The sequence below is a fragment of the Neodiprion lecontei genome, chromosome 5 (genome assembly GCF_021901455.1).
Source record: "Neodiprion lecontei isolate iyNeoLeco1 chromosome 5, iyNeoLeco1.1, whole genome shotgun sequence".
Taxonomy (NCBI): Eukaryota; Metazoa; Arthropoda; class Insecta; order Hymenoptera; family Diprionidae; genus Neodiprion; species Neodiprion lecontei.
Genome location: NC_060264.1, coordinates 19437736 through 19461174, shown reverse-complemented (window position 1 = coordinate 19461174; position 23439 = coordinate 19437736). Strand labels below are relative to the sequence as shown.

Genomic DNA, 23439 nt, shown 5'->3' with positions numbered 1-23439 from the left:
AATCTCGGCGTTTTCACGTATACAAAAAACGCGATTCGAGTAAGGTGTTGACAGAATTTTATAATTGTTTAATAATTGTAGAGTCAACTGTGTAAAAATTTTATTTTGTGCTTTACCTTAATCGAAGACACCGACAACAACAAAAAACGATGCAGTTATTTTCCCCGAAAACGCTTCACGAACTTAATTCATTACAGACAGAATTATTGTTACACATGCACAAATTTCGATACCTAGTGTTAAATGTTTAGACGAAATCAAAAAAGTCGATGATCCATGCAGGCTTATTCAAATGTCACTGTGCTGAATGAGAATAAAATTATGAAACACTTGCATTCACAACTAGTAATTAATTTTTATCAACCTCCACGTGTCTTCGGTCAAACTACTTTATAAAAATAGGTATTTTCGATTTACAGCTACACCGTGAAGTTTTCATCAAGCGAATATCAACTGATACTTCTGTATTATGGCCCGCAGAGCTTTAGACTGAATAAAAATTTCAGTTTGCATAACGCGAGGTCTCCTCTTATCAATCATCATAAAAATAATAATAATGAAATTTCTACTGGTGGGGAGAATCAATGTCATTCTAAGACTGGACAAGTTAGGTATAAGCATGGTTTTTTCCATATTTTCAACCGTCCTTGAAAGCGCAAGTTTTCCATTAGACTTTTCAAACTGAATCATATACAATAATGTAAAATTATTTGGAATGGAAAACCTTATTTAGCAAAAACGAGACCTGTAAAATCGAATATAGACCGATCATAGATCACAATAAATTTGGTTTCGAAACAAATTTTGTGGACATAAATAGACAACATTGAATAAATTATAAATTAAAATAAATTAATATTTGAGTTTGTTTTTATCTTACAATTAGATCCGATCGGTTTAAAATACTTTTTCATTGAAGATCCTTTCGAATGTCCATTAGAAATTGGAGTCTGTCAATATTTTCGAAATCCCTTCTACTAAAAAAGGGGAAAAAAATAAAACGAGCTACTATTTCAACGCGTAGTTTGTAACAGGGTTGAATTCCTTCTGATGAGTAGCGTTCATTGCCGGAACATAACCCCAATATTTCATTGCGGTGGTGCAGTATTCTTGTATTCCTTCTACTTCCGCGAATTCCAAATCCGTTCTCCAATGAAACGGAGCAATCGCTGAATTTCGGAATGTACTCGATACTCCACCCTTGCTGGCTTTGGTATGAGAATCGAGAAATTTTTTCGTTTTCGGGTGAAGGTTGAGTCCATAAAACTTGTAAAGTTCTTCAACGTGTTTGTACGGATCCAGGGAAAGATCTTCGTATCGTATCACCCTGCGAAATGTGATATCATTTATTGTTAGTAATGTCAATATTTAGTGTCAATTGAAACGATAAACTTTAGTTTGAATTTATTGACCAACTGAGACCAGAAATCTTCCACAGAAATAGATGGATATCTCGCTTTCCAAAAACATTCTATGATCAAATTTACGCAGAGACAATTTATCACGGCTTGAAATTACAAATCATCAGGAGAACGATCTCGAAATTCATAATTTCAGAAATCAGGTACGAATTTTGGTGTCCGTTTAGAAAATTCGATCAGAAATTAGTAATGGCAAGCAATGATTCCAGCGAGCTTGTTTAGCTTCTTCTTTCGATACTCATGGATGATAGTATTTTACTCGATGTATCTATTGAACGATACGTGTTTTTGTACAGTTACTACTTCATATTTACAAAAAAAAGAACAAACGCGTTGCAATATAAGATAACAACATACTTGAATCTGGTTGGGTACTTTTTTAGTAGTTCAACAGCAACTTTGTAATCTGAGACCAGATCCGCGCACGTCAAAGCTGGATCGAAACAATCAGGACTCGAAGGACACCAGTCTCGATGTTTTCTCGACTGAAGAATGCCTCGAGGATCTCTGACCAACAACACCATCCGTACAGCTAATCTGAAAATGGTAATCACCGGAAATTGAAGCGAAGGATGTCAGACTGTGAATGAACTACATAATATACAAGTGAAAATGCACTAACTTTTCATCCGCAAGAAGCTCCTGTGCGATTCGTAACCTCAGTCGTACAAGTTTCATCGATTGGAATGGAAAGAGCTTGCACATCGAGCTGAGAAATTTGTGGTCATAGCAGACCCCTTTGTGACGTTCACACTGCTTCCACAAATTCGTATTGTGATTAAAAACCCACGGATGTGGTTTTCCGTAGTCGATATATTCACCTGAAATATAATATCGAAGTCAACAATATGGATTGGATGCTGTCGGAGACTGGAGTAATCAGCGAGTAAATGTCAAGTGTTGTTACTGCAACCTTTTGCAGACAGTGTGTCAGATAAATTGCATAGCAACTCATCAGGACGATGTGTGTCCTGCAAACTCGGCATGGTCTACCGCCTAATCAATGTAGTTTTATTTGATATCATACAACACCATTTTCAATAAGGTCAGTTTATGTTCCAATGGCCTTGTATCGACTTGTACATCAAGACTTTGGAGAGCATTTTACATCCTTTGTCTTCGCAATTGATCCAAGGACGTAATTCTAGCATGAGTATTCTTTCCTTGACAATTGTCCAGGTCCATGTTACTCTACCAACCATAGAATCGCTGACGCCTAACAGGATTGATTATATAACTTTTCCTCCAACGGTCCTTTGTCCGAATGACTCGGAACTCACTCTCTTAGCAATTATGCTAACCTTTTCCACGAATTCGTGACGACCGAAATGTCTGTTTGCAAAATCAACACTTCGAATTGCTCGTGTAAGTATTTTCGCAGTTGGCATAACCTACGGATTGAGCATTCAGCTGTGTTAAGATTTTCCACGATGCTATCATTACGCAGAGCGTACGAAGTCTCTTGACACAGATGCAGTTGTTTGCTCAACAAGTTGAATACTAACGTGTCGACATTTCTTCACAGTTCTCGTAATTTCAACGAGATCTCCAATTAAACAAAAATATTCTACGCAACATTGCCTTATTTATGTATCATGTGAGGTATTGTAAATTTAGTGAAATTTTTAATTAGTTTGAATTCTTGTTACCGATTTGTAAAAAACCACATTCTTGACACTACGAAAAGATGAACATGGATCATGAATGATGATATACCGCTGATTCCATTTCGCTAATAAGTAACGAACATCCGATGTCAGGAATGAAGTGTAACATTTGCTCGCTAAACCGGTTGAATTTATTCCCTGGTGCATCTGTGAAAAGATATATTTCCCAGGAATTATCAATCGCGATTTCTTTTGGCTTTCAAATTTCACAAGCACTACAATAAGCGATCGAGTTTTCCAGCAGATTATTACAGAACCGATTTCGCACGGACGCCGGTAGTCAAAATTGCTGTCCATCGATGCGATTCGCATGGTTCACCCCATAAATAACTGCTCGATGTGTAAAAGCAGTTGCGATACCAAAAATTGTCGTTCAAATTATTGTAGGGTCCGGCGAATGTCGGTGTTTAACGTGAATTCAAATCACCTAGGTCTTCGTATTCGCAGTTGAGCAAATCCTTGACCCACTTCAAAGCCTTCGAAGACAAGGGAGGACCTCGGACTTGAACGATATCGAAAGCCAGCAGCGGTTCATAGTGGTAATAATTTGCCGGATGTGCGTTAAGAATATCGCCAAAAAATGTGCTTCCGCTTCGCCACGTTGTCACGATCAAACTTCTGACCGGTCTTCCATGTTTTTCCATCACCAAATCCTCGAGCTTACTGCAAGAAGAGACGACTTCGTTATTGATTCAAGATCTCAGCTACTGTGGCTGAATTCGGAAACTCATGAATGTCCGAATTCAACAAGCAAAAATTGTAAGAAAAGTTCACATAAACACACTTTTCTTACCTGGCACTTATGTTATATTTTCCATCGGGATATTCGTAGCCCTTCATGTCTTTGCTGATCAATTTTCGTTGCGTACTAATGATTTGCTCCAGAATTTTTTCTGACGATGCCGGCTTAAGTTTTTTCTTAACACCTGCAGTATCTGGCAATAACAGTACCTGAATGAAATCATATCGTGAGGTTTCACACAATAATCTTTACTCACAGATCATTTGAGTCATTATCAAAAATCGAAGTCGAGAACAAATTTTTGCATTACAGGAAAAGAGTTACTATTATCGTTAACTACGTTATAACTAATCTCTTACCTCGACTGGTTTCTGAATCTTCGCAAGCTTCTCTTTTGGCGCGATTTTCTAAAATACGTAAAGTATCATCATTTAATAAGTTTAACACCCATGCAATTGTTGTCACGAAACTTTGAGAATGTAAACAAATGGCTGACTGCACAGCTGGAAGACCACGTAATGCCTAATGGTACTTTGATGACTTAATTAAAATCATTAAATATAGATGACATGCGTTGTAACTGTCATGAATTTTGTGCCAAATTCTATGTAAACAATGAACCACATTCATGTTAAAAAATTTTTGCAATGATCCAGTGATATATAACAGTACCAAATTGGTATGTTAGAATTTTGGCAAAAGTGTCCAAAACACTTCTTTTTTTTTGTTTCTTGTTGAAAAACAAGAAATGCCAAAATTCATACACTGCAATCGGTAATTTGATATGATCGTAAGATACGACGTATATTTTGATAGCTATTAAGTTTCTTTATCAACTTCGATTACACAAGCCCTGATTAAATGGTAGGAACAATATTTCGAATCATGTGACTAACAGTTCAGAGATATGATTTTATTCTTTTAATTGATATCGGCTGATATCAATACTTCCGGACTGTTTCGTGTCTCGCTAGTCGCTATATTTCATAATTTTCAGATAAGGCGATAACAGCGTCTGTCGGTCAACTGAGTCTAGGAGAAGAACAAAAACTGTTAAAAAAATATCCAGCAGTCTGATCATTCGCACCAATGACGACGAACATTTATGAAACATCGTCCCTGGTGTGCATTAGAAATGATCCGGTCTTAATTCGAATCATCCAAACTGCGATATGAATGATTTGTGAAATGATTTTATCGTTACAGACCGTTCAAAATGGTGAAACTCTGCCGTTTTTAATTAATACGATTTTTATTCAATTACTCTTTTTTCTTGACCAGTGCGTCTCAATAATTATTAATTCACATTTGAGATTTCCGACCGATTGAACTCACCTTTTGCTTTGTATGTGGAACAGCAGCAGTTGGCTGTATTTGATACACTAAAGGGCTGCCGAATCTCTCGTCAAGCATCAAAAACAGCAGGAAAAAAGATCCGAGGCCGATCAGAACGTAGAAACTTCCTCGTTTCATCATTTCGCTCCGACGTCAAATTTCGCAGCGGATAATATCGAGAAATCTGTAATTGAGTAACACTGCCGGCGATGTCCGGAGAATCTTAAAATTGTTGAAATTTACACAGTTGAAATAAATCAAGGAATGACTGATTATCACGTGTGTAAAACGAAACAGCAATCGAAATAGCGCAAAAAGCAAAAACTCACGGAAATTTCAGCTCGAAATTCTAGTTGTTATTGCTATATAACTCTAAACTATTTTCATTATTTACCAATTGTTCCTGTAACCAGAAAGTCTGATTTATGCTACTGTTTTTAATGATTATGGTCACTTGTCATATATTAGCTTCCAACTATTACGATAATTTGATGTTGGTGCTACAATAAATTAAGGTAAAAGCATTATTTAACATCCAAAAAAAATGCAGTTAATTGGACAAACAGAATTAATGTCGAAATATTCAGAAAGTCAAATGTCGACATCTGATTGAATCAAATTGAATAGTTACTTGTACCACACGTTTTTTGTAATTCCAACAATATTTGACCCATCACCGATAAGATATGCAATAATTTTCAATAATTTTGTAGTAACCATAACATGTGAAATCTTTCTTCGTACAGGTGCAATTAATGGGGTTCACAAAATCCAAATTTCAGTGTACAATTTCACAGAAAACAGGATGTTTTTTTTTAAAGTATACATGCTGGAATTCAGCGAGCCGTAACAATAAGTGGCGTTTTGGCACTGCACAGAAATTATAACGACACGTAGGTTCGAATTTAGGGTTCAATTAACGCGAAAGAAAAATACTCAACACGCCTTTTCAACGTACTAAATACGCGTTCAGCAGGACTTGCGAAGCTTGCTAACTCTACGAAAATGTGCGTAAAGCTACACTTTGTCCGTAATAGTGAGTGAAATTCCAGCAGGTGGGGATTTAGTGGCCCTCTAAATTCCTGAGTGCTTTGATTTTATCGCCAGTCTTCGCATCTGGGACTCTTGAAACGTGCCGATAAGTAGATAGCCGCGTTACGTCCATGTTTACAATCATGTCAGGGGGAAATCGACTCGGGGAAAAAAAGCTCGTGGTTACGAACTGAATTTTCACGGTGTTTCCGAATCGCTGAAATACCAGAGAATTATCATGTACAAAATTATACCTATCTGCACTTGGAGTCACTCGGCATCGAGGTGGTCAAGAACCTTCCTGGCGTCGGGGAAAACCTTCGTAACCATGATTTTGAAAACTATTGGGCTGCTGCCACGGAGTATCTCGCTTTTCAGACAGGGTGTCTAGCAAGCACCGGAATATCCCAGGAGGTGAGCATGTTTCCTTCGAACTTATTGACTTCCAAATCACTGGGCATCCATCTCTTTGGGACTGGGTACCTTGCGAAATGCGCGCCCGGTGAGATTGACGACATTGATAATTCGGGGAAACGCATCGAGAGCATGGCGACTCGGCAGCGTAACATTTCGAGCAGAGTTTTGTCCTTGCGGATAACATTTTACCTTAATGGTTAAGTTCATCTGTTTTTGAGGGCTCACCCTTATCATTTCTCTGGCTTTAATGGTCATACTTAACCGTTTTCCGAGACGAACTTTCAACTTTGAAGACAACTCTCGAGATTATTGGTTACATCCAAATGTTCTTCAAGATTAAGCCCTCGAGATTTCGTGTTTGACCCTCAACATTGGAGGTAAATTCGTATCTCTGACTTTGTTATTCCATTCCGTAAGGACGTATGTTGTAACATTGATTTTGTGTTCCAAGGAGATTCAGTCGGGCCTCAAACGATCCTTTTGACAGTCCTATCATATGGGGTAATTACTTAATTACGATAATGGGCAGCCGTGGCGGTCCCTCAAACTTTGAACAATGATTGCCAAACGATCGCCTTTTCACAAGGTTCACTATAATTTTCGACACAGCGTAGAAAATGAGGCAGGCAATAACTACACTTTGGGTGACTAGTGTCAAACGCTCCATCGCGAATGCTGTTGTATCGTATATTTTTTATAACCAACCGTTCGAAGTCAGTCTCCACTTGTGAATGTGACGATATTCCGCAAACACTGTTTTATACTAGTCATTATGTATGATATTATAGAATATACAACTTTCACTATAATATAACTCGTAACATTGAATACGTAAATTTCGTAGCAGATGGTTTTTTTTATATTATGTATTATACAATAATCGCAAACTACGATGAAAATTTAATTCAGCAAAAAGTAGCATCTCGTCGGGACGAAATCAGCCGTGTAACCGGTTAATCAAATCAGTATATAACTGTAAGAAATAACAAGTATTTTGTCGAATCACGCAATCACGTGTGTACAAAATCTAAAGAATGCCCGCCCAGTACCAATTACTAATTTAATTTTTTTCCGGATTTTCCGTTCCATTAGTTCCATCCATGCAGTGGCGGCAAGGTTCGGTAGCACACTTATGGGAGTAAAAAATCACAGACATTATACATTGCTTATATTTCGCTTAGAAAATTATATCAAGTTTCAATTATACTTTTATTGTAAATTAACAGACATATACTTGGCAATAGTATGCGATTAAAATATTTTTCGATAAAGGATACGGATATTTATTTGTGCACAGTCTTCTTATGAAATAAGTGTTTTTGTATAAAGTGATTGAATGCATACGTGTTTGATGAAAGAAGGTATTTTTGTGCGAAATAACCACAATTAATGTACTTCGCGAAAGGTTTTTGCGACAGAAGTGTTTTTTGGAGGGATAACATCGGGTGGGGTACAAAAATGCGAAAGACCAAAAAGCGACGGGACGAAATCCCAAAAGTCAAACTACCGACACGCGAAAATGTAGAAAGACCGTTGATACGAAGAGATGATTTGTAGAAAAATAAAAATAGAGAACGCAAAACTGTATAGATAAAGTTAAACCGACATCTTTTTTTTCCGAATATGGCCAAGATTACACAGGGCTAGATATTGAATTGCAAAAATATCGAAAAGTCAAAGAGTCGACTTTCTAAATCTAAGACGCGTGTATTTGTTGAAAATCTACGAATCGAAATTTATCAATAACGATTGACCAAAGACTCGAATGATCGAAATCCCGAAACCCGCTGAAGACGTAATGGCTAAAATGGCGAAAGGTTGGATGACGTCAGAAACACATGTATAGAGAATTACGCTTAAGAGTAGTTATATTTTTTATCATTGAACGTAGTAGGTATGAAATTTCAATTTTCTACCGTAGAAAAGTTATAAAAACTTATTTACGACTCGTGTTCTTTTCTTAATTCTCAATGTGATCGGTTCCGCTGGTCTCAGCACCATTTCCATTTTCAGTCGGATATGTTCGGCAGGTACAACTTGATCTTTCGTCAAAACATATCGTCGAAGAATCGTCGCCACGGACGTTTTCATCATCATCATGGCATACCTCGATCCTGGAATTGGAACATCCAGATCTAACGACTTGTAGTATTTATATCAACATACTTTGTCACTACCGACCAACTTGTGATAGCAGAACTAGCTTATAAATATGTGCGAGTGAAATTAGCTCTCCTCTTAACTCGTCATGTTTTGCAATTTGTTACCGATCAACTTCGATACGAAGAGATAATCCATGCAGCAATTCAAGATCGTCCTCAACGTCACTATTTGGCTTACCCAAACAACTCCTCGGGCCTGCGCCGAATGGTAGATACGAGTGCGGATATTGCTCGGTAATGTTTTCCGGTAGAAATCTGTCCGGATCAAACTTGAAAGGGTCAGACCAGTATTCTTCACTTCTGTGCAGCCTTAGAATGTTGGGAGCGACGGAACTTCCTTTTGGCAAAACGCGGTCACCTTGAACGTCAGTAATCGGTTCGATCAATGATTTTGCAAGCATAACGTGCTGCGACGCAATGTGCCAAGTAATGAAATCAGCTGCATCCTGATCGACTCAGCTCGAGAAAGACCGAATGGGTTAAGTTACGACAGCTTACAAACCTATATCCAAGTCGTCAGTCACTTCTCGAATGAGAAAGGGTGAGCCTGGGAACAGCCTCATGGTTTCTTTGATCACTTGGTCCAGGTAATTCATCCTCGACAAGTCGTCCGGAGTGACGAGTTGATCTTCGTTATCATCGTCGCCGTAAATTTCTCTAAGTTCCTCGTAAACTTTGTCCTACCAACATGTTGAAAACGAGTCATTCGCCATGTGACGATGATTGTATTCGTGAAAGCAGTAGAGTATAACCCATAGGAAATCGGAATATTATTCACACACCTGCAGATCCGGGTGAGATGCCAGCATCAACATCACGAAAGAAACGGTAATTGCTGGTGCGTCGCTTGCCTGAAATAGAACAGCAAATCAGAACGAGTTTGTCACCGCGTAACATCGCTTTTAACATTTCTTCCTCTGTTATTTTCCCATATTCTGTTGTGAAAGCTACTATTATCACGCCATATCAACGTTTATAGATCTACAACATCACCTCGGACCGGTTTTGGATGTGCATCTATTTTAACGTGTTCGGGTTGTTCTCGAAGCGATAGCTTGTGAGAACCCCACGTTAGTGTGGATGTCTTTCCCTAATTGCAAAGAATTAATTAACAAACAGGACTTCCCCGAAGAGGTTAAAATTAGGACCAGTCTTGTCGAACTGAAAACAACCTGGCCTATTTCTAAGTTTCGCAAACTCGGGAATATCCTGAGCTGCCTTTGTCGAAGACAAAGATTTTCGATCGTTGCTACCTTTGAACAGAGCCGCCTTCCTGCTCAGACTTGGGTTAAAAAATCGAAGCTGATAACACCTGATTTGATTAATTACGACAGCTAAACTACGGACCAGGACGACTGTCGTGGCTGCCTGTCAGGCTATGGATCGCCAAATGTCGTTTTTGGACTCGGATTTCTCAGTGCCGTACAACTACTTGGGTTTTCCAGTTGCCTTCGGTTAATATATCTGATTGACTGCGAATTGAAAACAGATGCGTTGAATGTTGAACAAGTTTTCAATGAATCAAATCAAACATCAATTATAACGGTGTTGGAAGTTTTACAAAACTAAATTATAAAGTGAAGCAAAATAAAATAAAATAAAATAAACTTAAGGTAGTTGGATAGCAACAGTAACATGATCCGACGGATAATCGTGAGCACTGTATTCCTCGAATAATCAGAAAACAAATTTGGCAACGTCACGTGATTTTATTGCATTGTAGTCTGCTTGAGTCTTCGGTGTTTACTTCGCTATAACCTTTATTTTTTTGACTCAAATGTCAGATTAGGTACGACTCAAGGAAAAAAGCGAACAAAAAATATAACAAACATAATTGTTTTTGCAATACCATATGTAGACAACAGAAAAAAAATAAATTGAATATCGCGCGTAATGTGCATACCTATTTGCGACGCAATGAGATTACCTGTTTGTTGGACTGGACTATAAATTAAAATTAATAAACCATAAACATGGACGTTAAAGTATAAGAACAAAATAAAATTTGATCAAGTGTTACATTCATTAATGTGAAGGTGATCTTGACCTCGTAGTTTGAATGCTGTGGAATAGGTCTTGTATTAACAACAAATATTTGATGTCAACGTTTTGACACTCGGATTGGAGTCATCCTGAGGACAAATTTTCAATACATGTATCAAAAAACAAATTTGCACAAGTATCTTGCTGATGATGGCAAGAATGTATGATAGAAAAACTCACCTTAGCAAATATAAATTTATTCTTATCCATAATACGAACGGTGGCTTTACAATAGAACTTTAAAACAACAGAACCAGAGAAATCATCCATAATGACAGTGAACGATCCGTTAATGATGTGAATTAAATATTTCAGAAATTACTGCCCAACTGCCTCAAAGTGTACGGCATTTATCGATTCTGCTATCAAATCGTTATTCTAATTAAATACATTCTGCTTCACGACTCTAATGGTTGCAACAATTCTTCATCTTACAATTAGAAATCCCGTGTTATGGTTGATTCTACAAATCTTTGGAACTCTATCATTTGAATTTAAGGCGAATGAACGCCGCCACGTGAAAGGTGAGATTGTCGATCTCACGAAGCCGTGTTCGCGTGACCTTCGATTGCATGCGTCACTTTCCGCGTTGACTGAATTTGGCTCAAAATCAAGCTCTGGGAAAATGGGATCCGAAAGGTGATTCGGTTCTCTTTATAGTCCTTCACTCTATTGTCTACCGATTGTCCCATACGGAGAATAAATTGTTGAAATCGGACAGGTAGGTACAGATTCAAGGTATCCAGAGACTGGATCCATGGAATTCTCCATTTCACATCGACGTGTGAATAATACTCACAGGCAACACTATACTGTGCACCTCGTCCCGAATCTCATCGTCCGTGAGTGTTTTCTTGTCACGGGGTAGGTTCAAGAGATGATCCAAGAACACTTCGCCCCCGATCTTCGGCTCGTCTGTACGAATTGATACCGTTGACAGTGAGTGAATATAATAGTCAGTCAAGTTTCATATGATCCCTCAAATAAAACAGGTATTCGTACTAACCATATTCATTTGTGTTTAATTCCGGCTGGCAAAGACGATTTTGGAGCAGTTCTTTCTTCGTTCGTATCACCTGTAAAGTTAAAAGAGAAGACGTCAACAGCTGGCTTTCGATTATTCTTCGCGAAGTTGTAGGTGACGGTCAATTTCATAACTGATATGCAACCGGGACGATCTCTTGAAACTTGAAAATCAGCCATTCAATCTCATTGGTCGGCGAAATCTTCCCGCAGCGATATTCTTGTCTGCGATGCAGGCCGGCCAACGTACGCAAAATGTGTACGTTTGAATTTTCAAAGAGCATATAGACACTAAACTCCGACCGTTCTTTGAAGAATCAACTTTCCAACCCAATAACAAATGCTTCCCAATCCTTTCCGAGTCACTGCCTCAATTATTTGACATTCTAACCTCGAAAATACGTATCAACTACATCGCCGCCAGAAACAGTTTGACAGCTGAAACTCGAGTTGGTCAGCCTGCACGAACAGCCGATTAAACTCGCGCATGCGCAATCGATTTTCAAGATTCAAGAGATTGTCCCGGTACATTACTTACGTTTTCAACGAAGTCATGCATTATCTGGATTTCCTTTTGCTGCTCTTTGCCAAGTTGCGTTCGGTAGAAAATGAAACTTGAATGCAACCAGGGTCTCAAGGCCCTCGTACAAATGCTGGACGTCGTTCTGCGAAAAGGTTATTTCACTTGTGAAAACCGTTTGAGAAGAATTCTCTCCAAAGTTGAGTTCTAAATGACCGGAAACTCGATTTCATTAATAAAATAGAATGACTTTCATTAATCCGTAAGAACTTGTAATCGACGATACGAGAAATAAGAATACATACAATACTTTCATGCAATTTACTCATGTGCAAGATTTGGTGTCTCAACAAAGGTTTGTGGGCTAGAAAATTTTCGAAATGAATTCCTTGTGCACGAGTTGTCTTTTTTGTTTTTCAGCAAGCGACTGCAGAGAAATAATTTCAATGATGATTTTCTGGCGACTCGATGACAAAGTTCAACAAAATCACGATCGACTAACTTTTCTACCGCCTCTGCGTACTGACAATTTTCGTCCGTCTGTGCTTCCAATTTCACGCCCATCGTAGTTCCTGCGATAAAAACAAACATCGAAACTACTGGTAACGAAAAGTATCGTGGCTCAATAAAAGTAGATATTAAATCCTCGTAGTTAACGGACCACATATCATATTCAACGTGTACGGTGATAAGTACTTTTGTACTTCGAATTCGTCTCCGTTCACGTGGCGCTCCATTTGCCGGACCATCATCGCTGACTGTCTGGAAAATACTTCGATGAAAGACTTCAGGATCATGGGACTGAAGGTCGGCTGTATCAGCTTCCGATGTACTTGCCATTTCGCTGCTGTAACGTAAAGATCAACCGATTTTAAAATCGGAGTCACACTGTCGAGAAATTTTATCACGCTCTATTTTTTTTCCTTCACTGATAAGTTATGCTGTTTCTTACACGCGAGCCAACTTGAGCGAGAAAATTTTGCAAACAACTTGTAGTAAAAGAATATCGTTCTTTTTTTGTTTTTTTTTTTGTCTTTGCCAATTATCTCGCTTCCCGCCAGTCATACGTAAAAAAGTTTGCAACGAAAAATGTCCGTTGGAAAATTTTCTATTCGAAAGCTTTAATTAAGAGTGTTCTGCTTCCAACAATCCATTGGTCTTTTCTGACGGCACTACAAGATTTTGACGTCACCAGCAATACGTTGAAAATTGTATTTCTCAATTTTTTGTTTACCTTGCAGAGCTTTGCCGTAGTTGGAGAATAATATGGAAAACCCGTCAAAAAAATCCAGAGCCTTGCTCTATAAATTACTCATTGTTAAACTAATGTGATTCGAAATTATGAGGAACTTCGAAACTCGCTTCGAAAAACCAAGTCTCTGGAAGATTGAAAATCGAAGGGTACGATCTTAGGATCGAATGAAACTATCGGACGAAGCTGAATATTTAATAAAATAAATAAAAATGAACACATTAGTTAGTTCATCGGAATTTTAGTAAAAAGCACCGCACATGCAAAATAATTTTTCCTTTCGGAAGATATGTTAATATTGAATAAAGGAAGAGCGTTCGAGTGAAAGAACGGCGAAACTCAATCCACAAATATAATTTGAAGCAGAAAAAAAAAAAATAAATAATAATTCGTGCGTGTATTTTGCTAACTAGAAAAGCAATAAGAAAATCAGTCAGCAAATCGAAGATGCGGTACGTATTGTAATAGATTTTTAACAGATACGAAAATAGAAAAGATGGTTAAAAAAGTAGAGAAAATGATTGAAAGAAATTGGAGAAAAAGAAGTCCCACTCTGAATCTTGCGTAAAAATGTTCATTTTGGAAATTGAATGTTTTTTTTTTTCTTGTTTTATGAAGAAAAATTGGGGTGTTTTTGAGATGGGCTTAAAAAATCATAGGGTGAAGACGAGTGATTAAAGAATTTTGAAAATATTTGAGGAAGCTTTTGAGAGGTCGTACTGAGGTAGGAAAAATCCACGGTAAAATTAAAATATGTCATGATCAACCGTTCAGGAGATCATTCGAGTATTAGCTAACGTATTTTTTGCAAATTTTTTCATCCCACCTCTAATGATGAAGATTGCTAACGTTTCCTTGTTTTGTCCACTAATGTTTTTTAACGTCAGCTAACGTTTTTTGAAAAGTTTATTGGAAAATCGACTCATTACCTGGGAATGACGGAAATGCCACTTATCGTCACACCCTGATCAGTGTACTTCATTAAATGTTAATCCTTATTAATTAACATCAAGCGTTAACATGTTTAGTAAAAATTAATTCATTATTCATTGAGCATTGCGTTGTCTTTCTTCGCAAATGCATGCAATAAACATCATATTTGCCAAGATATTATTGTTGAGCAATTCATGCATTATTAACACCTCCGTTCAAGGATTTTTTTTTATTATTCTCAAGCAGGCCGCGTGTTGGCTTTGAATACGAACATCGAATTACCCATTTTAGCTAACGCTTGCCTGGAATGCCTTATACCGTAGAGTAACATTTGATAACGTTTCTCTGAATGGACTGACCTTCGCTTAGCGTTAGCTAATACATGAATGGCCCCTTACCGAGTTGGCATGGAATGCCCCAAACATATTTCAAAACTATTTCGAGTAGAATATAACATCACAGGAACTTTCGAAACGATTCAGAAATATATCAATCGTAACATAACATTCGAATATATCGGCAATATTTCGGAAATATGTTATTCTGAGCTAAACAATTTAATTGTTTCAAAAATATTTCAAACATTTCTACGAATCAATGTTTGCATGTTTTCCGATACGTCTGAAATATTTCGGACATATTTGTTGAGATGCCACTAAAAATTTTTATCACTTTGGAAAACTTCGCTTAAAACCATATTTTTATGACAGATTATCCATTTAACATACTGTGACGATATTATTGATTTTTTTCGAATAACCAGTTATTTTATTATTGCCAAACTTCATTGCTGCTTCGGCAGAAATGACATCGGGAAAACTTGGATGATTTTACAAGCAGTAATGTAGCGGACATGCCATTGTAATGCGAAGATCTCCGTTCAAATTGCGACTGGAATATACCAATGCAAAGTACCACAGTGGACTTTGAATAAGCACCTTAGTCGAAGCTCGGGACCAAGTCAAGTTTACGGTAACCTCTAAAAATTCCGCTGGTAAGTCATAAACGCGTATTTAAACCGCATATTAAACATACCACACGACACGAAACATGTCAGAAATGTTTCAAAAATTTGTCATGTCTGTGTTTAAATTTGAAATTCACGAAATATTTTCGACATGCAGACACGGACGTATTTCTGACATATTTTTGAAATGTTGCAATGAAATATAACATGTTTCAGATCAAACACTTTTGGAACACAAATAAAATATTTCGTGTCTTGCGGGTTAAACATGATTCGTTATGCACTAGCCCTTCTTTTCGCAACACTATTGCGGCGTAGTTGACGTGAAGTAACGTCAAATATTTACAATTCATGAGCGAAGGATTTTCGAGTAACGTCGACAACTTACCTTTAGCCAAAAGTATTCCCGAACCCAACCACGGCCGTGCAAAATCTAGCAGTCCTCCTCTATCAATGGTTTTCGCGCTGTTGAATATCACCTGAAACGGCAAGTAACTTTGAATGACAAAAATTTTAAATGGCTTCGATTTCTATCATCAGAGACAAACCTTCAATTGCTCAGGAACACTTGTTACGAAGATCGAACGAGTGCCAAGTGATAACTGATAATATCTCGGATACAATTTATCCAATTCGAGGAACTTATTCATGATAGCTGTAAACACATGAAACGCAAATTGATACGCATCCAGCCTTTCCGTATTCTTAGATTCGATATTCTCATTAAAGAAGAACCGTCAAGAATATTCTGTGTAATTATATATTATCGAATTAGATACTCCGAAAACGATAAGAATTCCAAAAAAATCCTGTACATTTTTCATAAGAATCCTTGTCAAAATTCCATATGTTTAATCGAAATCCTGCAACACCCCACGATATTTTCAAAACTATTGAAGATTCTGGAAACCCCGTAAAAATTACCTTCGGCACTCCCGATAAAGAGATACGCATTGCCGATAATGGGCAGCCGTGGCGGTCCCTCAAACCTTGAACAACGATTGCCAAACGATCGCCTTTTCGCAAGGTTTACTATAATTTTCGACACAGCGTAGAAAATGAGGCAGGCAATAACTACGCTTTGGGTGACTAGTGTCAAACGCTCCATCGCGAATGCTGTTGTATCGTATATTTTTGATAACCAACCGTTCGAAGTCAGTCTCCACTTGGGACTGTGACGATATTCCGCAAACTCTGTTTTATACTCGTTGTTGTGTATGATATTTTTTTTTTTTTCTGTGTATTCTACCGTTTATTTATTACTTCTACGTGTTTCTTTTTCTTCGAAATTGAAAGTTCCACGTCGTCGTAAGGTAATTCTCTTTTAATTATATCAGCACAATTAGCCTTGTTTATCGTATAAGCCTCTTACATGTGACGATATTTTAAATTCAAAGTGCCCGCGAGGTTTTGCTTGACACAGCCATCTCGATCCAGGCGTCAGGCGGGAGAAACGGCTAAACATTTTGAACATTCTACGGGAAGACGCCAAGCCGACCAATCTTAAATTCCCCGCAGAAATCTTATACTCATTTTTAATACCAGTTTTTAATCCATTTCAACACATCGTCATTACCAGTCAGTCTCCGTAATTACAAGAACGTGTAATTCATCATTGAACAATAAAACCAAGACACGAAATCGAAGAAATGTTCAATTTCAAAACTTTCGCGCATTGCTGAGTCAGCACGAAGGAGGCTTCTAAAAAACCGTAGTCTGCAACTCCATCGGAAAATACTATCATCGAGACGATTATACGACGAAGCTGTGGTCAAATAACAAACAACGGGATGAGTGATATTTAATTTGTTTATGAAATTTAAACTTTTTTATTATCATCCCAGACAATTTTATAACCTGAAGTGTGTTAATTTCGGCGTATTTTATTTTAATTTGTTTGTGAATGTTTGAATGAGTGTGTAATTTTAATTCTTTTGACTATGGACCGGTTTTAAAGAGGTATTACATGTTATTTATATATTTAGTTATATTTAATCTCAATTTTATTTATATCTTATTTATATTCCCTTTATAGTTTATTGATCTTTGATTTATTTTTCACTCACGTTTTATTTACATGTTCTTTATATTTCATTTATATTTTATTTATATTTAATTTATTCAATTGAGAGTCAATGTCATATTTGTTATCGTTCTCGTCATATTGTTTTGTAAGCCTGTCCATCGATTTCACGTTTTTTCTTTTATTTTGACAAAAGGCTCAAATTCTTCATCGTCCCCTTATTTATATTATTTATATCCTATTTATACATGTTTTTGATCTCCCGTATCAATCATATCAGGCAAAAACAAAAATAAAACAAAAACAAGTATTTACATACATATTAATTTTTAATAACTAACTTGTATTACATAATTTTCTGTTCGTTACAGATGTTCCTTAAATATAATCGTTCTGAGGAGGGCCCCCGGGCTGAAACGTTAACAAAAAAAACTGTTTTGTACCGACCTTCATATCCAAGAATAATATTTACTCGAAAACTACCGAGGTCAAAAAACCATTATTCATCGTTAGTATCTTCTACCTGCTGATTAGTCGTTTCTGATTGTATTCTGATTTACTGTTGGCCAAAGTAATCGGACCATTCACCTGACGCTTATCAGTTTCAGTTGATTCCGCAACATCATTTGCATCTGACTTTTTTGATAGTGAACTTTCTTGATAATGGCACGAAAACGAAAATTTTCACCACAAATAAACATTCCATATCGTGTGGAGAGACGTTAAGAGAATTGCTACAATGTCAGAATCAAACTTGAAATCACAATTTAACATAGAAACCAAATCGAGCATTGTTAAATATTTTTTTTTCTCTCATCCTCCTAGCGATGTTTTCAAAACCCATTTTTCAAAAGATTGAACCTCAGCAAGGAATGAAGATTTTACGGGATTTTCCAACGCGGAGCAAAAAACTTATTTATTTCATTTCACGAAAAAAAAAAAAGTTTCTAAAACTCGATTAAGGCGTTCGGATTTTATTCTCGTTTTAAATCGATCCGTTTCTTGGCCCGACGTGTACGTGATACTTTGTTTTGGATATAAACTAATGATCAAACGTATCAGTAACATTGAAGTTGATTAGCTTCAGTTGCGTTCTACAAATCTTCAGGATCATAAAACTACCGATCGAATAGCATTTTCAATTAACAATACGTAATCGAATTACGATCATCAAAGTGTCTAAAAGTATTTGATGCGCAAGGATGATGGGAACGGGCTGCACAATACGAGCAGTATTTGTATAAACACGGTGATAATTTGACAGTTTGGAGGTATTACACAAAAACCGAAAACCATGATAAATATTTAATTGAGCAAAAGCAGCATCTCGTCGGACCGAAATCAGCCGTGTAACCGGTTGATCAAGTCAGTATATAACCATAAGAAATAACAAGTATTGTGTCGAATCACGCAATCACGTCTGTACAAAATCTAAAAAAGGCCCGCCCAGTACCAATTACTAATTCAATTATTTTCGGATTTTCGATTCCATTATGTAGAGGGTGTCAATCCTTCGCTTGCGATCATACAGTGACGGCAAAGTTCGGTAGCACACTTATGGGCGTAAAAGTTCGAGGAACTTGTTCACAATAGCTATGAACATACGAAACGCAAGTTGGTACACCTCCAGCCTCTTTTTATTCTTATTGTTAGATTCGATATTCTCTTAAGAAAAAAAAACAAAAAAAAACCGTCAAGAATATCCCGTGTAATTATGTTATCGAATTTGGTGCCGAAAAATCTTGATAATAATTCCGAAAAGCCTTACAAATTTCTCATAAGAATCCCTGTCGGAATTCCAATTATTTAATTGAAATTCTGCAAAACCCCACGATGTTCTCAAAACTATTTAAGATTCCGGAAACCCTTTAAAAATTACCTTCGGTACTGCCGATGAAGAGATGTGCATTTCCAATGATGGGAAATCTTGGCGGTCCCTCAAATTTAGAACAACGCCTAGTTACAATTCTCGTAATCTCGTAGAATAAGAGATACATAATAACTCCGATTGCAATGAATCCTGCCAAATGATCCATCGTGTTCAAATTCCGAATCGCATTAATTGCGCCAGAATTAAGACGGTTGATAACTGCCGAAATAAAAATTCCCTTCTGATATTTTCTCAGTATTTACTTTATCGACGTCACTGTTACTTTTTCCCCTACCGCAAACTATAAAATAATGCAATGATCGTCGCGACTTTATCACCAACAACGAACACCCGACTTTCACCACAAATAATTTTGTTTAATCGTACCGATGCGTCGACCGTATAATCCGGTTGTACTCTTGGTTAGATTTTCTGGAGCGAATAAATAAACGTATCCCCGCTAGCATACTCCCAAATTACCCCACCGTGTGAAACGGACCAATGAGATCGATTGATCTTGCTATAAGATAGTCGTAACTTGAGTGTTCATAAAATCAACACAGTTACAGGCTACGAATGTTTACCACTTAACAAAGTAACACGAAATATTAGTCTAAAAAATGAGCGCTCAGATCTTGACTTTACTTTTGAAATCGCCTAAAAATTTCTAAAAATCTAGTAGATTTGTTTGATTACTTTTTTCGATGGTTATATCAGGTTATTCAGAAGATAGAATATTTCCACTCATTTTTTCTATCGTTTTAGTATTGCCATGTATTTGATTCCACAACATTGTACTGGACGAAGAGAAATCTGGTTCAGTTACTTTGGTGCAAATAGTCTCCTTAATAAAATCAGTCATCGTAGATCGAAATTTCAATGATTTTGCTAGGTTTTTAACCATGTTGAAACGATTTGAAATGAACTGAAGTGGTATCCCTGACCACAAGTCGTTTAACCCAATCATCTTGGTGTTTATTTCGTCCAGAATGATTTTCCCGTCCAGTCCGTCTTCGATCAAACGAAACAGCGCGGAAATCAGCGAAGATTTTCCAGCTCTAGTTCTTCCCACAACTTCAACCTTCCAGCCGGGTCGAATGTTCAAGTTCAGATCCTGCGGTTGGACGAAAGAAAAAACGCCGTTATGAAAACTGCCAACTCTGTGTAAAAACTATTGGTATTGGTGTGATTAGACGTTTTTAGAATCTAGTTTGTAAGAAAAAAACTATTATAAGATTAAACTTCGTTCAAATCGAGGAGTTAATCAATCACTCTGAAGTCTGGTATTCATGGATATTTGAAACCCCAGAAAATATGTCCAATTTCAGTAAAGAAATTTTATTTGATCCTATCAAATTTTACATAAACTCTGTATACCTTACAAAGTTCTCTAAAAATCTCATGAAATTGAGGTTCCTTTCTTTAGACTCTGAAAACAAGAATTGAAAAATGCCTTTCACTAAAGCAAACTTTTCCACGTATCATCGCACATCACCTAGGGTGAGAATAATAGAGTGGTGATCGATGAGTCGACGCTTCAATATTCGGTCGAGGGAGAAATGAATTTTATAACTTTAAAGATTCCCCCCAAGATGACTTGAAAGCAATTTTCGACGTTGCGTTTAAACTTCAATCACAGCGATAACTTGCTTAATTTTTCTTCAACCGAACATTCAATTCCAACTGTTTTGGCTTAGGATCGTTACGGGTACTTCGGTCAGAATCAAAGCTGGACGTACCTATGAAGAAATGAAAGATATTAACGAATCATAAATTCACCTTGACCACTCATGTTTCACCGTCAGCGTACTTCATGGTAACATTGTCGAAGGCTAGAGAGCCCTTCGAAGGCTGGGAAGGCGAAAGCGGATCATCAGACCCAATGATCCCTGCTTGGGTAGATTTGTGTACCGCAGTAACGGTTGGACCGAGGTCACTTCCGCTATCGCAACGGTGTATTGAGGCACTTGAACTGAACCAACTCGGTCAAAATCAACGATTGGGACATGGCGAGTCCCACCGAGCCGTCGTTGATGTTTCCTGTAAGTCACGGCAATCCGGTTCCGCTATGATCTGGTATTTACAATCGAACGACCGGTCCGCGTTGGCGGTCAGTCACCATCGTAGGTTAGTGTAATCCAGAAGCAAATGTAACCGATGAAGGAACGCGAGAAAAAGTCAAGGACTTATGTTAAACTCTGCTTCTTGAATGGACATGCGAGAAGACGAGACTTTTCGTTGAAATGATCGGTTAAATTCATGCAAATTGCTATCGTCGAGTGCACTGCTAGTCGCTTACTCACGCCTTCGAGTCGCTTCAGATTCTGCGCATTTCCGAGGTAGTAAATATTGACGAAATACAACGTTCGAGGACCAACTACGAGGACCGTCGGAGGTATCATCCAGTTGTCGACAATACTGTGACGATGTGTATATTTTGATAGACGAAAGTAAAAACCGAAGTTCGGACGGATCAGCGGATCAGCGGATCAGCAGATCGGCAAATTAGTAAGCCTACGACTTTAGAAGGAGAGAGTTGTGTATGGAGGTGTCAGGAAATCATAAAGTGTCTGAAATTAACTCAAATCCTGATCAGGTAACAAATTCAATAAATAACGACGAACTGAAATAATGAAGAAAGTCACACCATTCTAAAATTATAAATACGACACATCAAACACTCTTCCTTCAAATTCTTCGAATAATTGTTCCGCTCGATTTTATATACATACACTTTTACCGTCCGCTTTTATGTTATTGTTACTATTTTGTTTTATTCTTACTCGACTATTGTCTCTTATATCTTTTAACTTATGCACCTGTGCCGTCCACTTATACTTTTTAAACTACCAAACCAAGTTTGTTGGGTTGCGACGTGCAGGGACTATAAATTGGGTATTCTGTACTATTAAATTACAATTGACTTTTTAAACCAAAATGAACCAAATAAATGCATAATTTTCTCTTTGATCGTCAACAACTATTTCTCGTAATTGTCTATTTATTTCCCTTTCTTTTACATTTGACTTATAATCAATAAGTTAAAATTCATCGCAATACCTATCATTATTTACTTTAGCCAACAGTTGATCAGAATTCAATCAGAAACGACCAACCACCAGGTAGATAAAACTAACATTTTCCAGAATTTTCGAGACGGCGTTGCGACCAACTTTTTTAATATTGGTGAATTAGAACCGTTTTTCTTCGTTTTCAAGAGCGTGTATCTCGGCAAGGAATAAAGATTTTGGGGATTTTCAAACCCTGAACGAAAGTTTTAACGTTATAATTTCAAGGGGGGGGGGGGAAGAAAGTCTTAAATATCGGTCGACGAGTTCGAAATTATAAATTAATCCAATTTTCTTGACACATCGTGAACGGTGGTGTTACATTTGAAAAAGAAAGAACGTTTCGAACTATGTGTAATTTGAAAGAGCTAATCTGAAAATTATATTGATGTATGTTTGAGAAAGAAAATGCAACTACCGATTATTTATTCCAAAAAGTATATAATTCCTATGTGTAATTTCCGAACTCTACTGGTTTTTCGCATTAATAAGATATCTGGTTTACGCAGTTATATAGAATCAGGTTTACTGCCTAGCAAGCCTTCATTCTAACGGCGTAATTCTGAGTGATCATTAACATTATTCATGTACTCGGAGTAAAAAAAGTTTGTTCTACATAACTATGAATAATTAATAATCTCTTGATTAGCGAATCCAAAAAAAAAAAAAAAAACATCTCGTAGGAAATTTACATATTCAACGTTAGAAGTCACGTTATAGGGAGAGTTGTAAATTATCGACAGGTTTTTTAGTATGAAGATCGTGACCTGGGGCACGTCCATGATCGCTTTCCGGAGTATCTCATTCAGTGAAATAACTCTACCTACGTCGATGTGTAAAAAGCATGAATTCGTCCAAAATCATACCGGTCAGAAGATCGTAGCATTGTTTGCAAAGAAGCATTTGAACTGATCAATGCGACAAAGTGCTCGTGACATTTGAACTAAAACGGCGTTGGTATAAA

The 23439-nt window shown here is 37.2% G+C and overlaps 2 protein-coding genes across 5 annotated transcripts; both read right to left on the bottom strand.

Moving 5' to 3' along the window:
- Nucleotides 1–85: 85 nt before the first annotated feature.
- On the bottom strand, nt 86–6496 carry LOC107225952 (carbohydrate sulfotransferase 5). Its single transcript, XM_015666599.2, has 9 exons — nt 6124–6496; nt 5560–5583; nt 5166–5387; nt 4190–4237; nt 3882–4039; nt 3516–3751; nt 2044–2242; nt 1779–1958; nt 86–1327 (listed from the first exon to the last, which is right to left on the bottom strand). Exons 3-9 carry the CDS (start codon nt 5304–5306, stop codon nt 1009–1011), a joined length of 1281 nt encoding a protein of 426 aa, XP_015522085.2. The 5' UTR covers nt 5307–5387; nt 5560–5583; nt 6124–6496; the 3' UTR covers nt 86–1008.
- Nucleotides 6497–7804: 1308 nt separating this feature from the next.
- LOC107225953 (cytochrome P450 4C1) lies at nt 7805–19827 on the bottom strand. 4 transcript variants are annotated; one of them, XM_046739764.1, is made up of 12 exons: nt 19417–19827; nt 16063–16169; nt 15903–15993; nt 13024–13209; nt 12865–12934; nt 12381–12507; nt 11826–11895; nt 11619–11734; nt 9559–9627; nt 9279–9456; nt 8882–9134; nt 7805–8728 (listed from the first exon to the last, which is right to left on the bottom strand). In XM_046739764.1, exons 1-12 carry the CDS (start codon nt 19571–19573, stop codon nt 8575–8577), a joined length of 1578 nt encoding a protein of 525 aa, XP_046595720.1. In that variant the 5' UTR covers nt 19574–19827; the 3' UTR covers nt 7805–8574. The 4 variants fall into 4 exon arrangements, with proteins under 4 accessions (XP_046595720.1, XP_046595719.1, XP_015522086.2 ...); XM_046739763.1 differs by lacking the exon at nt 19417–19827 and adding an exon at nt 16439–16730; XM_015666600.2 differs by lacking the exon at nt 19417–19827 and adding an exon at nt 16439–16723 and having other exon boundaries at nt 8955–9134.
- Between the last annotated feature and the right edge of the window lie 3612 nt (nt 19828–23439).